This window comes from Halyomorpha halys, unplaced genomic scaffold, assembly GCF_000696795.3.
Source record: "Halyomorpha halys isolate HHAL.00 unplaced genomic scaffold, Hhal_1.1 Scaffold350.1, whole genome shotgun sequence".
NCBI lineage: Eukaryota > Metazoa > Arthropoda > Insecta > Hemiptera > Pentatomidae > Halyomorpha > Halyomorpha halys.
The window spans coordinates 263,334-277,967 of record NW_027107986.1 but is presented as its reverse complement, the minus strand read 5'-3'; the positions used below and the strand labels follow the sequence as shown (position 1 = coordinate 277,967).

General features: G+C 30.3%; 1 protein-coding gene across 2 annotated transcripts in view; it reads left to right on the top strand.

The window, feature by feature from the left end:
• Positions 1 to 14,634, top strand: part of LOC106681606 (3-hydroxy-3-methylglutaryl-coenzyme A reductase) — a 53,542-nt gene that overhangs the window by 37,392 nt on the left and 1,516 nt on the right. For both annotated transcript variants that reach the window (XM_014422017.2, XM_014422018.2), the window contains exons 11-17: positions 1,672 to 1,866; positions 1,986 to 2,227; positions 6,256 to 6,433; positions 8,414 to 8,520; positions 9,935 to 10,139; positions 11,335 to 11,509; positions 14,390 to 14,528. In XM_014422017.2, coding sequence (XP_014277503.1) covers positions 1,672 to 1,866; positions 1,986 to 2,227; positions 6,256 to 6,433; positions 8,414 to 8,520; positions 9,935 to 10,139; positions 11,335 to 11,509; positions 14,390 to 14,528 — 1,241 coding nt within the window. The remainder of the gene's footprint in view (positions 1 to 1,671; positions 1,867 to 1,985; positions 2,228 to 6,255; positions 6,434 to 8,413; positions 8,521 to 9,934; positions 10,140 to 11,334; positions 11,510 to 14,389; positions 14,529 to 14,634) is intronic.

Below are 14,634 nucleotides of genomic sequence, written 5' to 3'. Positions count from 1 at the left end.
TTTTATAGTTAATAAAGAATTTAATGCTTGCTGTACATGGTTATTTCAATAAAGATCAACCAAACTTTTATTTAAAAAAAAAAAAGTTAACATAAATTAAAATAATATAATTATTTCCTATTATTAATTATCATAAAATTTAAAAAAAATAAAAGAAACTTGTTAACAAACCTTTGACAAAATAATATAAACAAGGAATTAACATTCCTTAAATACTTCATTTTATCTTTCAGCCAAACATTCAAATCAAAACTCCATTTATCAGAGAGATTGAGAATGATATCACATGTTTGTTTTTTATTCATGTTCTTCCAGCATTATTTAGAGTACAATCTGCTTGAAATCTGACAGTACAAGAGCCAGGAAGAAAAAAAGGAAGTTATTTCACCCCAATTTTTTATTACTGTAATGAAAACTATGTATAATTACTAGTCAAAACTGATGAGTCTGTCGAGTATAGGTAGGAGGAATAAAAATTAGCGGCTGTTTTAAAATCTAAAAAAAAACATTAATTTTAAATTCGGAGCTCTATATCTTAAAAACTACCAACAACACTAGAAAATCTAAAAGAACATTATTTAAACAAGAGTAAATTTGCTGAAATATTAGCCCTAATAAAGCTATTTACGTCCAATAGTTCTCGAGATATAGCTTTTTAAAAATGTACAGAAAGATTAGTAGTTAGTTAATTTATTTTGAGAAATCTATATCTCAGGAACTATGTGACGTACAGATGTCTATTAGCACTCAAATTACAGCTAGTTTAACGCACTATAAAGTAGTTTATGACCTTTACCTTTGCAGGAATAGTAGTTTTTATGATATTTGACAAATTAAATTCACAAAATGTTAATTTCCAGTTGTTCGTAGAAAATCCTTGATTTTTAAAAAAGTATATCTCTAAACTCATGAGACGCACACATGTCTGCCAGATCTCAAAATAAAGGAAATTTAATTTATTATAAACTAGTTTATGACACGTATCTTCGTAGGGGTAGCATTTTTTACGATATTTGCATATGAATATAAATTTGGCACATGAAAATTTTTCCAAACAACTATAAATCAATTTATTTTAGAAAATATCATGAAGACTACTACTCCTACGACGATAAACGCAATGAACTACTTTATAGTAAATTAACCTAGCTTTAATTTGAGTACTAACAGACATTTTACGTCAAATGTTTTTTGAGATATAGATTTTTCGTAATAAATTCACTAAGTACTGATCTTTCAGTACGTTCTGTACAACATTTTTATGAAATATTGCTTTTTAAAAATCTATATCTTGAGAACTATTATACGTATATAACTCTATTAGGTCTCATCATTTTTTATTGTTGTTAGCAGTTTTAAAGATATAGAGCTCCGAACGAAAAATTAATTAATTTTTAACGTTTTGAAACAGCCACCATTTTTTTATTCCCCCAACGTATAGTTGCAGACTCTTCAATTTTGACTAGTAATTATACATATTTCATTAAAGTAATCAAAAATTGGGGTGAAATAACTGATTTTTGTTCCTTTTGGGCTCTTGTACTATGATAGAGAGTTCTACCTTGAGAGACCATACATAAAAACAAAAATATCTACTTGTATTATTTATGCATTAATAGTTGTATTATATTCATTATTATTTGTATTGCTGATATGGTATCTATATTCTAGGCTCTTGGTGAAATCTTGAATGATGAAGACGTTGAATTACTTGTTCAAAAAAATGTAATACAAATTTACCAATTAGAAAAAGTTGTCAATAACTCAGAAAGAGGAGTAAAGTTGAGGAGAAAAATTATTGGTTCAAACGGAGGTTTCGAAAATGTTTTTGACGATATACCTTATAAAGGTTATGACTACAGTAAGGTTTGTTTTTATTTTCTCTTCTCACCCTCTCCTCTGGAACTTTTTCATTATTATTTTTTTTAAATATTGTTTTTACATATGTTTTAATTTATAAGATTCGATTTTTTTTCTTTTGCAAGGTTCTGGGGGCATGTTGTGAAAATATTGTAGGTTACATTCCAATCCCGCTTGGTATTGCTGGACCACTGAAATTGGACAATGAAATGATAAATGTTCCGTTGGCAACGACTGAAGGATGTCTTGTAGCAAGCACTAATAGAGGCTGCAGAGCTCTGTTAAGGAACGGGATCACAAGTCGTGTTGTGGGCGACGGAATGACAAGAGGGCCAGTGGTTCGATTTAATTCACTCAGTAGGGCAAGGTAAATGTATATTTATTAGCTTTATAGATAATTCATAATGTTATCTTCACATTTGAATGCATTTTGTCAATTTCTGTTGGGGCCATTCGTAGCTCAGTTGGTTAGGCCCAGGTCTATCAGTCTGAGACCTGCGGACGGCGCCGGTTCGGATCCGACCTGGAGCGTTGACTTTTTCATTTAGTGGCGGTCCAACAAAATGAAAAACTTGACCCCCCACCATGGTTAGAATAGCTGGTCACCTGTGGATGACTAGGAAAAAATGACCTTCGCTGTGGATTGCCATATATTAATAACAAAAAATATAAATTTGTAGCTTTATTATTCACTTCAAAATCCTTTCAGTTATTTTTATTATTATTATTTTATTTAGATGCATATAATTTTAATAATTATCATTTTATTTTTACTTTTTACCTTACTTTCATTTCAGTAGTTGTTAATTAAATTATTAATTGTATCATTTGAGATCAATTTCTTATAGCACTTATCTAGCTTAAAAATCGTATAGCCTCCACAAGGCCCTAATAGTCTAAACTGTAATATTTACATTTTACATATGTCTATCACTTTTATGTGTTATTTTGGCACAGACCGATAGATATACCATATTAGATGTAATTTTTTTAATTAAAAAAAAGAAAAGCTTTTTGATCTGGAGCTCAGATCAATCATGATCAAGAAATCAGTTCAATTAAACTAATATAATTAGAAGTAGTTAAAAGAAAATATAGAAAAGTAAAAATATGAGATCCTAATAAGAAAATAAAAGAAAAAAGAAAATACTCATAATAAAGTATTTTTAAATTTTAACAAAAATGTTAGGATTTGTTACAACCTCTCCAACAACGTACGATTGATAGTTGAATATTGATACTTTTTCCCTCAATATTACGTGACTAAGTAGTGTCACTTAGGTACTGTCACCTGTCTACGTGAGAAAGATAGGTTGTGTTATGCTCAATGTACAACATTAACTTGTTTTACTTTTTTCTTAGTTGAAGAAAAAAAGAAAGGCAAAAATCAGCCCACAAATTGTATCTAAAAACTAGTTATGTAAAAAAAAAAGTTTATTTTACAACTACAGTTAAATTTTTTATTTGAAAAAAAGGGCAACCATCTAGTTCGTAGTTGTTCAATTATTCACAAAGCAATAAAAAAAATTGTTTCTAAAGAGTTAATAAATTAATATTGTTCAAAAGTTGTTCCATTAGTTTGTTGTGCCATTTCGCAAGCTAATTTTTTTTAAAAAGAAAGCCAAAATATAAATGTTAAATAATATTTAAAAAAAAAATCTTCTTGAGTGAAAAAAGTTACCAATACTAGAGGAGGTCTAGGTTTTTATGTGGAACTAATTCACAAGAATACCCGGTTTGATTTCTAGTAAAAAAATATTTTGTGAATTTATTTTGGCAAATATCTTAGTGACAGAGAGACATACACGTATCTATCAAAACTTAATTTGAAGCCAGGCAAAAGTTCCATGAAATAGTTTCTAATGACCATCTTCGTCCGTTTGCGGATTTCACGAGAAATAAATATTTTGTGAATTTATTTTGGCAAATATCAATTAAATCAGTACTGTTGAACTTTCGATGGCTACAGAACATACTATACTTTTGTTCACAAATAATGGGTGTCAGAGCGACAGAGTTTGTCAAATGTCAGTAAGTACAATATGAAACCCTTGATACGTTTTTAACATAACTTACATTATTAACACCATAGACATAGAAAACTAGATGTTATTCATGGGTATACCCAGGGGGGGGAGGAGGGGGCTGGTACTTATTGTTTTCAGGTGGCTGCCTCCCTCCTAGACATGAAAAAATTAATAATTTAATAATTTTTTGTTTCAAGCAAATATTAATTGTAATAACTAGTGAAGGACTGCTACAGTTATATATATTTTTTAAATTTCGGTTTCATTCCCCTTTTCCGAGCTGAATGTCACAACCTGATTGACTATGGCTCCCCCCCCCCTATAGTTTTGATCCAAGGTACGACCTTGATCTTATTAATCTTTATTACTCATTTTAGGTTATTTTGAAAATATCTAGATTGTCTGAATAACTGTCAAATATAAAAATATTCATCCTTTTTATTAAGAGCCTATAAAGTTAAGGTGGCAACACACGCTTTTAAGAGGAAACTTCTTGATGGTTTCCCAAAAATGTGTTGTTGTTTTTAAGCTGTATCTACTAGTTTGCCACTTGCCGCAACTCCGAGACTTGAACTTGGTAAACCAAGGAAACAACAAACGTCGGATCCACACGCTTGTTTTGGTCCTTCGAATTTTTTCAGTTATTACATTCCATTTAATCTATTTTCATTATAAAAAGGAACAAAGTGAAAAGAAACGTAAATATCAGTAACGTATAATGTAGATGATAAAAATGCATAGAAATAGTACTAAATAACCTGTAAATTCAACCTTCGCTCTAGAATTTTTATAAGAAACCTATTAATTTAATTAGTTATACATATAATATTTTTATAAATATATATTTGTGCTATGTCAAATAAAAAATAAATTGCTAAAGTTAATTAACAAGATTTAAACCAATGTATTTACACCAAAATGATAGAATTTTTAAATATACAATCTTAAAAAGGAATTAATTATTGATTTTCTCTTTAGGAAGTCTGGTGATTCAATTCATAAAAAGATTTTTGAGGTTTATAACTTCCAGTTGAATGAAAATTGGAAGGAATTATCATAATATGGTACAAGGTTTCGGGACCACTGTCCCATATTCATGTACTTTAAACCTCATAATTTCATATAGGAAATCATGTCACAATTTACACTGTTCTCTCTTTTCTACCATAACTTATTTGTGCATCTTCACTTCTCCTTAGCACAGCCATTACTCTATATTTTCTTACTCAATTATTAATTAATTAATTATCTATTAATTAATTAATTAATTATCTATTAATTAATCAAATTAATTATTGAATCTGAAGGTTGAGGAAAATTCTTAATTAATTAAAACACGGAGAGCATAATTATTCATCTGTTGGCAGTTCTAAAACAATCCTAACTAAAATCAAACGTGTGAATGCAGCACAGGCACTCATTAATTTGTGTACAAAAACCCGATGTGTCGGCCGCAAAATTGTACCAGCCAATCCAAATAACCCATCCACACGCTTGCGCATGCACGAATTTTCTATTGCTTAGCAAACGTGTAGAGGCACCTTTAGACTAGCATTATACTTTTTTTTCTAAATTATTACATTGTTTTAAATTGAATGGTTCCTTCTTTTAGAACGATCATATTAAAACATAGATCACCTTTACTCTCCGTAGTAAACCTCTGCCTTCCTGTTCTACAGTATCCTTTCTGAATACACCACTAATGCCTGTTGAACAGATTCGATACTTAGGACTCCATCTTGACAAGAGACTTACTTGGAATCCACACACAAGACTGAAACGACAAGAAACTGCTCGTAGATTCCAATTGCTACAACACTTACTTGACAAACGCTCTAAACTTCCCATTCACTACAAAAAATTAGTATACACTACAATAATCAGACCAATTTGGACATATGGAATTGAGCTCTGGGGCTCCACCAAACCATCAAATTCTTCCCGCATCCAATCGTTGCAATCCAAAATCCTACGTAAAATCCTTGATACTCCTTATTACGTCACAAATAAAATCATTCACAAAGACCTTAACATCCCATTCGTTGCAGATTTGGCCCAAAACAGATATGCGTCTTTTCATTCCAAACTCCTTAACCATCCTAACCCATTAATTCTTAATCTTTCATTCTTAAAAATCTCTGATAATCCTCCGAGGCGTCTGAAAAGAAGATGGCCACGGGACCTTCTAATTTAAATTAATGTTTGAAGTACCATCAATGGGTGGTTCCTTCCCAAGATTTTCAAGAGTATATGAAACATACTACATATTTACCTATTGTATTATTTTGTACAGTTGTAAATTACATTAAATAAATAATTTAAAAAAAAATATTAAAACATAAATAATTAATTTATTTTTTGTCTCCAGCGAAGCGATGCTATGGATTAAACATTCTGATAATTTTATAAAAATTAAGGAAAGTTTTGATTCAACCAGCCGTTATGCAAGATTAATGAGTATACATATCCGTATTGCAGGAAGATATCTATTTATTCGTTTTGTAGCAACTACAGGCGATGCTATGGGCATGAATATGGTTTCAAAGGTATTTTTTAAAATATAAAAATTGTTTGATATAATTTTCGTTTTATTATAGTGTTCTCGTTATAGGAGTATATTTATTGGATGCCACTGTATATATGTTTACCCCCTTAATCTGTACAATTTTTTGAATATTAATTTGATTTTCTCTGAGTCATAATAGTGCATGTTCTCTATCTTTTCAGGGTGTTATTAATTTCCTAACCATCTCCAGCTCTTTTCCAGTGCTTACGCCCAGTATCCTACTTAGTAGAGTAATTACTTTAACGAATTATGACAGTAGATTATATTTTAAGAATAAATCATGTCAGGGAACGTTTTTGACTCAACAAGTACAGAATGCGTTTATCGCCAAAAGCCGCCAACAATGTTTTATTTTTTTACTATTTACCTGCAAAAATGTACTAACTAAAGAGCCAAATCCTTTTAGCTTCAATTTCCCTTAAAAATTCGTAATTACATTTGAGAAATTTATTTATTGAGACTTCATCATCATATCAGATTTTAGACTCCTCGGCCAGTCAAGGAAAATGAAATAATGATGAAGAATTCCTAAGGAAAATTGAGTTCTGGAAAGATTTTGGGGTTTACGTACGTTCAATCGTTTGTCCTCTAATCTTTAAAAACTAATAAGACTATTTTTTTTTTTTTTTTTTTTGAGTTATGGCTTAAGGATGAGTCGGGTCATAAAAGTAGCTGATATTAGTTCAGCTTAAAACTGCATATGAGATCAGAATTGAAAAATCAAGATTTTTTAAAAATTATTATTATATTTTTCTAGTTTTTTTTCTTACAGTTGTAAATCAGGGAGGGGGTATAGTCTCGCGCAGAAGACACTCTATGTACAATGCCTTAACTATTGCACAATTTTAAATATTAAACATCAATTATAAAGAAAAAAATAAACAAAAACAATAATAGCTCTGAGGATACAAGCTAAGACTCAACAAAGATATCTACAAAAACCAAAAGGACCTAGGAACTGAAACAAGGATCAGGAGACTGAAATTATGAGAGAATAGCCTCGGATAGACTAAACTAAGAAATATTAAAAAAAAACCAAGGATACTAAAGGTCAGGAGAATACACCAGGCAGATGAAGGAAGAAAAGGAAGGACTAGGAATAACGGACCAGGAATGTCTGGATTGAGAAAGATATAGGAAGGAAAGGAAAAACAAAATCAAGAGAGAAGCGAAAAGTTACGGTCTCTAAGGCTACACCATAAAAAAAAAAAAAAAAAAAAAAAAATAGTGAGACCAAAGGATGAAAGAGAAAATAACAAACAAAACAAATAATATTTATAGAATTAATAAAATAAATAAAAAATCTAGACTTAGGTGCGCTAGAAAAGGTAAGAAAAATAACATCTCAAAAGATACGTTCTATCAAGAGTATGGTCAGTTTTTCTCTGTTATACCACAAGAAAAATACAACAAAAAATTCCAAAAATTGTTGAGGTCAAGGGGTGAACTGGTATAGCGGAAAATCTTGCATACATACATAAAGTGAATGTGTGTACGTTTTTTTAGTGTGTGTATTTATGAGTGTAGTATGAAAATAATATCGAAATATAGCATTTTTATATTTATTTATTATATTGTTTATTTACATGCAAAAGCAAATTATTTTAATTGGAAACTGTTCCATTTTAAATATACCATTTTCTAATTCAATTGTATCTTTTACCATTTGTTTGTGGTCAGTTTTTTACAATTGGTTCATTTCAATTGTGGCCTACCCGGCAATTAGTTCATAAAAATTATACCCTATTTAAAAGGATGATTATAAATTATTCTAAAGGGGTTAATCCCAGAATAAATAAAGATTATTATTTATTTTAAAATAATTAATCTAATTTCAATAATGACTTATAAAATAATTTCAGTATTTTTCCGATGTTTAGTGTTACTTAGATAATTCTTAGTAAGAATTTGCTTTTAAGTTTTGATTTTATTGTTAAAATTGTGTTTACTTTTATTTCAGGGTACAGAAGCAGCTCTTCATTTTGTCCATGAAACCTTTCCGGACATGGAAGTCATCAGCTTAAGTGGAAATTTTTGTTCCGACAAGAAACCTGCCGCAGTTAACTGGTATGTTTGTCCGCACCTTAATTAATAATAATTGAATTATTTCAGGTTGGAAATAAGATATGGAGCCATAGTACACTTTGATTACTTGTCAGTACGGTTAGGATTTTGGTTGATGATCGGGTTTAATTTTGGTTGAGTAGGAGTTGGGGAGCTTTTTGGTTAAAAACAATATTGATGGATCTAAAAAAAGAATCTTTAGCGCTCTCACTCTCAGCTGCCTCCATTGGCTTTCAATATCAGTGTTGCAGCTGACAGAGAAGTCCTGGGATCTCTTGTAGCTCTGCTTTAACTTCTGCATGAGGGTGACAGACCTTGGTTCAGAGTTCCCAAGGCTGAATGTAAAGGTTGTATATTGGTGTGAATGTGTGTTAGTCGTTTTAATCTTACTTTACTTTATCTTGTGTATAAATTATTATAATATCGATTTAATACTTTTTTTTGTAAACATCATGTTTGTAATTTATTTGGTTATATATTTTTTTGTTTCAATTATTGTTATCACTTAATATTTTTCTTTCTTTAGCTCAGTCTGTATATACGGTGCGAGAATCTAATAATCTAAGAATGATTATTTAGAAAGCTGCATCATTATACTTCAATTCATTTCTTATTGGCCATTTTTACTGGTTCCAAGCGCTTACTTTATCCCCACCCTTACCATCCCTTACTTTTCCTTACCAACCAACTGATTCACATTTACTCTACAATAAAAAAAACGTTGGATTCACCTTCGATCAATACCTTTCCTAGGGTAATATTATTTCCCAGATCACACGCAAAGTGTACGTAAACAATCCCTTGGTTTCCGTGATTCTATCCCTCAGAATACCCATCAGCTCCTAGTACCCTCTCTTGTTTTCGATTGCGGTTCCTTGGTCCACGGAGGGCTATCTGCTTTTCTCGAGATGGGACCGAAGAGACTCATGAATTGCTTCGTAAGATTTGTCTTCGGGTTTCCCAGGCGCTCTCATGTCGTTGGTATACCGAGTTGAAGTGACTTTATCCAAACTCCCGAAGGCAATAACCTCTTGGTGCTTTCCTATTCCAAGTCCTTAAAATTAAAAAAACATACCTATTCCTTAATCTACTCACTCTACGTTCATTCATCGATTTATTAAACACCAGATTCCAACAGATTGATCGATATATGCTCTCATATAGAACCGCCTCCTTTAGCAAATCCTTACTACATAGCCAAACCAAACCTCTGCATCTATGTGAACATTGTAAATATATTGATTACCATTATAAATTATAATTAACCTAATATCTTAAAGTAGTTTTATTCTAAATGTTTGCCAGACAAATAATCATACTGAGTTAACCATGTATTAATTTTTTGAGGACATTTTATTAGGTATTAAAATATGTTAGTATTTAATATTTATTAACCAGAAATATCCATCGGTTTTAGGATTGATGGTAGAGGGAAATATGTTGTATGTGAAGCAATTGTACCACATCATATCGTCAAAACAGTTTTGAAAACAACTGTTAATTCTCTTGTTGACGTAAATATTAACAAGAATTTAGTAGGATCGGCCATTGCTGGAAGTATTGGTGGATATAATGCACACGCTGCCAACATAGTGACTGCTATTTATATTGCGACTGGGCAGGTATTTGAAATTCTTTTCACATATCTCTTAAATTTATATATTTTTTTTGGTTAGAAGAGGAGAAGCTCTGTTTCTATTTCTTTAATGAAAAGTATATACAAATGTCAAAATCAAAGACTGCCAACCATGATAAGGGGAAATAACAAATGGTGGCTGTTCCAAAAGCTACTAAAATTTCATTTTTGAGTTCTTTCAAGTAAAGAAAACATTGCGTGCCATTTTCTGTGAGAAAAAGGTTCAATTTTTACTTGGACTATACAAAGGATAGAGTAAATTTCTTTTAAAATTATTGTAAGTAAATATTTAAGTACACGACTCCTGAAGTTTACTTTATTTGATAAACAATTGTATATATTATTGTATCATTATGTTATTTTATTTATTTATTTTTCATACAGATAGTTTGATTATGTTCATCTTGTCTATTCTTTTGTTTGTATATATTTTAAGAGTTTTTTTTATTTATTTTATTTTTTTTATTTTAGTATGTATGAGATCATTCATCACTATTAGCTATTGCCCACAACTGTGTGGCAGATTGTAATATCTATCAATTTAAAAAAAAAAAAAAAAATTGATAAACAACTAAAAGTTTCGCTAATTTTTCATTCGGAGCTCTGCATTCTTTAAAATACCCGCAAACCTAAAAAAAAAAAAATCATAGCACATTATTTAAAGTTTAGTAAATTTTCTAAAATATGGAGCTCTAATATAGTCTTTATGTTCAATAGTTTTCGATGTAAAAATTTTTTATAAATAACGAAAAATCAATATTTTGTAAATTAATTTTGGTGAATATCATGAAAACTGCTGCCCCTCTCCCCTCCCGGGGGCTCTTCGGCCTGTAATCATATATGAAGAAGATAGTTGACCGTATGAAGTAGATTGTAGGAAGATAGTCCGGGTGGTGGTCAATAAAGTTATCAAAATTGTAGAAGAAATCTATTTATTGTTTATTAACATTTCACCCCACTTTGCAGAGCTTTGTCAGGGCTATCAAATTGAAACAGAGATGAGAACTCAACAGTTGTATATATGCAATAGTTTTCTACTATTTTGATATCTTCCTACAATATAATCATATGAATTTCTTTATAAGGCAATGCTAAAAGATATTTATTCAAAATTTCTTCTTAAATATATTTAGTTCTGGGGTTTATATACTCTCATTATTTTAATGAATTTATGATTTCAGGATCCAGCTCAAAATATTGGAAGTAGTAACTGTATTACTTTGATGGAGCCATGGGGTGAAAATGGTCAAGATTTGTATATTTCTTGCACAATGCCATCGATAGAAATTGGAACTGTTGGGGGTGGCACACAACTTTCACCACAAGCAGCTTGCCTTGACATGCTAGGAGTAAAAGGTATTAGAGCAAATGTATAAATTGTATTGTGTAAGTACCAAAGACTGCAGTACTTGAGGGAGTTGAGGCCTTACATTACGGCTCCGGTTCTGTTCCGGCCTGGGCGGGTTAACTTTTATTTCGTGTTGGTACCAAGGATTGAAAACTTCCCACTCACTCTTGTTAGAATAGGTTGATTCCCTCTAGGAAAACCTTTCGAAAATAATAAACCACTAATGTACAAGAAATTTAAAAAGGGGCTCAGGACCCTTTAAACTGCATGAAATAGTAAAATTTGGACCTTCATATTAAGGTCCAATTGGAACCGGCTATATAAAATAAAATGTTTCAGAAATTTTTCTTTATTTGGAACTGCCATTTCTTCTATATAAAGGTATAACATCTAAAAGATATTGATATGACTTGGAAGAATGGACTTTCAGATTTTCAAAATTTTACAACATACGCTGAAATAGGATAGCATTGTAAGGAGATATGAATTTATTTCGCGAAAAAAATAATATCCTTCAAAATACAACCCCCAAAAATTACTAATTTTTATTTATGTGGAAATTTGTATTTAAGGGTTTCAAAAGACGCTAAAATTGACTTGATTTTTCTTATGGATAACTGTTTTGGTCTACTTACCTTTGGTTTTTATATTATTTTACTCATTTAATATGACCAATAATCTTTTATTCTCATTATACAAAAAAAAAAAATACAAATCGATTAGTATATACTAATAATTAAATACATACAGAGCAAAGGCGATACGTCTAAAAATATGTCAAATATTTTTTTCAGCTGTTATGACCCATTGCCAAGAATCCTGGGACATGTTTTTAATATTTTTTGATCTAGTATAAGTACTAAGTTTTTTTAAAGTGGGTGATTCCACGAGTGTAGCCGCCTTAAGTCAGCTTAACTTTATGTTTTTGGATAACGTAAATAACAAGTATTATGATAAGAAAAATGGATTTTTACTTGCTGGACTATCATTGATTCACACCCCAAAAGCATGAATAGCAAAAAACTGCAAATTTGTACATTTTTTAAAAAGGTTTTTGACAATTCCCGTCCAAACTTGCAAAAAAAAAAACCCTAAAGAAGAAATATCGTTCCAGAATTAAATTTAACATTAAGATCCGTCCTCGTATTAGGTGAATTTATTTATTAAAGCTTCATCATCATGACAGCCATTTTAATCTTCTCATCAGGTCGAGGAAGCTGAAATAATAATGACACATTACGCTTATTTCTAAAACGATTTTTTTATTGTCGTTCCGACGAAAATTTCTTGCAGTCATCTACGGGTTTCTCCATTTACGTGTTTGATTCAATGTTTTATCTGAGAGGACGCGATGGATCTAAAGAGGTCCCAATATGAATTAGAATTACAATTTGACTTACTATAAGAATTATTAAAAAAATAAATAAAAACCTTATTTATTTAAATTTATTTTTGAAAAAAAAATAACCAGATAGTGGCTAAAAACATATAACTCCTACTTACTAAAAAGTAGAAATTATTCACGATAAACTAATGTCTTAGATTTTCCCTGAACAGAAACAGAATGGGATGCGCTTTTTAAAAATAAAGTAAAAGTTTAATTTATGAACACTATATTTTCACAGAAAAGCTCACTTACAGGAAAGTACGTAGAGAAAAAATAAAACTTTTTTTTTCGTTAATAAATAAAATATCATTTTTTTCATATTTTAAAAAGAGACCTGTAAATAAATCCATTAATCAGTAAATTGATGTTCCAACTGTTCCAGTTTCTACGTAATCGCTTATGTGGCGAAGAATGAAAATGATTTATGAAATGGAAAATATACTTGATTTAAATACCAGTATTTTCCAGCTATATTATTCAGATTTATACGAGACTTTAAATTTAGTTTTTGTTTATAACATAAAAACGGTTCAGTTCAGGCATTAAATTTTTGTTCAGTTGTTCAAAAAAAAAAAATGTGCCACGAAAGATATCTTGTTTTTTTTTAAATCTGCATATCCACCATTTTGTCGGCTGGTTTACAGTATGATTTTGGTAGAATATTGTCTTAACAAGAACACAATCATACGATGTTCCGGTGAGGTCAATTTGATAAGTTACTTGTCACTACAGATACCTGATTCCACCTTGCACTTATATCAGAGTCCATACCTCTGGTCCTAATCATGCGATGAACACTTGGAAGCCAATTTTTTAGTCGAGGTGCTAATTGCAAATATTTACTTTTTCTGGGATTTTATGAAACCGAAAAGAGCGAATGTATAGAATTTCTTTATTGTAAGCCATATAATGATGTAGTAACAGGTATTCGTGTTCATAGAACCAAGACGACCGTCATATGCAACGTTTATTCATCACATTTTAGAGTACGAATACGAAAAATACTGTTTTATTTGTTGGAAGCTCTGTATCTATTCATTTATTTAGAAAAGTACACCCAATGTAGTCCGTGACAAAAGTACGTACAGAAATAATAAACATAAATGAAATATTGTTTAGTTACAGTTTTGACTATGAGAGTGCTGTGGAGGCTTCTACGAATTAAACAGTACAATATAGATAATTTCATTAATTACAATAAAGTTAGCTGTAAAGCAGTACAATATGAGTTAATTTCTTGCTATATAACTGATAATTCAATTAACAAAAATACAACTAAATATAAAATACTAAAATAAAATAAAATGAATTAAGAACTTATGAAGAGAACATTTATGATACAGATTTACAATTAATAAATTAATAATAATGAACTAATAAAATCGTAATACGTATACAAATAAATGCTTTATTTGGTTAGTTACAAAAAATGTATGTTTAATCCTTAGGCTATATAAAGTTTTAGAGAAAATATTTATTGAGAAGAAAACAAATTTTTTAGGAGCTAACGAAGATGTTCCTGGTGAAAACGCCAACAAATTAGCAAGGATAGTCTGTGGAAGTGTCCTGGCCGGAGAACTTTCTTTGATGTCAGCTCTAGCAGCTGGGCACCTCGTTAAGAGTCATTTGAGGCATAATAGGTATAATAATGATTAATTACAATTTTAATATAAATTAGACATTATATATTACATTCTACAAAAAAAAAATCAATAAGTAATATTAACAAGATAAAATATTAAACAA